At 41.2% G+C, this 1440-nt stretch overlaps 1 protein-coding gene across 1 annotated transcript; it reads left to right on the forward strand.

The window, feature by feature from the left end:
• The first annotated feature begins 827 nt into the window (after positions 1-827).
• LOC116508175 (V-type proton ATPase subunit e 1-like) lies at positions 828-1224 on the forward strand. Its single transcript, XM_032216690.1, has one exon. It carries the CDS (start codon positions 828-830, stop codon positions 1071-1073), a length of 246 nt encoding a protein of 81 aa, XP_032072581.1. The 3' UTR covers positions 1074-1224.
• The last annotated feature ends 216 nt before the right edge of the window (positions 1225-1440 follow it).

A 1440-nucleotide genomic window follows, 5' to 3' on the forward strand; every position in this document is an offset into this window, starting at 1 on the left:
GCTCATATCTCAGAAACTATGTCTAAAAATTGCAGTACACTGTTCCATTAAGACCTTGCATTTACAGTAACAGTAAAATAAATACATTATGTTAAATGTTTTGTACACAAGCCACAGGGGATTCTTTAACTTGGAATCAGGACAAAGGAGCCGAGTCACTGAAGAAAACATCAGGCTAGCAAAAGCATATATACTGTCTCTGCATCGGAAAGCTGATGCAATTCGTTTGTTTAAGAATACTGTACAATAACAAGATCTAGCCAAGTGAACCCAAAGTACATTGACCTTGTTAGGGTTTATCTTCATTTCACTGGACCTCATCCAAGCCAAAGAATTTTCATGGGCTTTTATAACTTTACTGTGCCTCATTTTGATTAAAAAATAGGGGGAAAAATTAAAGATCATGTGCTGGGACATAGTATTTTTTTTTCATTGAAATCAGATAAAGCGTCTTCTGCATCATAATAGTATTTGACCTCCATACTACGGAAATAACCAATATATCATGGGGGATAATAAAGATCCCTGAATAATAGACCTGTTTCAGCACCAGTTCGAATTCCCAGTCATAGAGCCAAGATACGACAAGCTGCCAATATGTTGTTCCTCCTCCATTGCAGCTGAACAGCTCAGTTTGACAGAGCAGTGGGCAGAGGGCTGAGGTTTTGCTTCCACAATCCATTCTATTTTTTCCCCCTAGGGACTTGCTTCAGTCCTGCCAATCCTCCGATTGGCCAAGAAGCCAAGGCAGGCGTGGCTATGGAAAACGGGGTGTCGATCGGCCGTAGCGTTGGTTTTAGAGCCAGAGTCGGTGAAAGGAGGCAGCGATGGCGTACGGTGGCCTACTGGTGCCCATCATCGTCATGAGCATTTTCTGGGGGGTGATCGGCGGAGTTTTGGTGTGGTTGGTCCCCAAGGGCCCTAACCGGGGTGTTATTAATACAGTGCTGGTGATTACTGCTGTGTGCTGCTATCTATTCTGGCTGATTGCCATTCTGGCTCAATTGAACCCACTCTTTGGACCACAGTTAAAAAGTGACACAATCCTGTTTCTGAAGGAACAGTGGCCTTAACCATTGCGTCTTTTTCTATGGCAGTATATGAGCTAGGTTATGATAAAGTTCCTTTCATTGAATGATGCCTTTACTGTATTTTGAATCAATCCATGTCTACCTTAATGCCTGTGTTCCATTATGAAGAATATTTAACTCAGACATTTTTCATACTCCTAAAGTGCCTAACGGGTATTTTGTACCTGATTTTGTAAAAGTTTGCTTGAATTTCAAGTGTTATAAAATGTTCTATCATTCCTATGATGGCTAGGTTTATTGACAATACCCTAGATCTCACCAAGAAAACTTGGAATAAATTCTATTCTGCCTGCCAATTCTCCATTAACCACGAGGCCAGAATAGAGATATATTACTGGGATAAGGAGGC

The sequence above is a fragment of the Thamnophis elegans genome, chromosome 4 (genome assembly GCF_009769535.1).
Source record: "Thamnophis elegans isolate rThaEle1 chromosome 4, rThaEle1.pri, whole genome shotgun sequence".
Lineage (NCBI taxonomy): Eukaryota > Metazoa > Chordata > Lepidosauria > Squamata > Colubridae > Thamnophis > Thamnophis elegans.

Bases quoted from the DNA above. Each gene is read 5' to 3' on its own strand.
- LOC116508175 (XM_032216690.1), top strand. From the start codon at position 828: ATGGCGTACGGTGGCCTACTGGTGCCCATCATCGTCATGAGCATTTTC.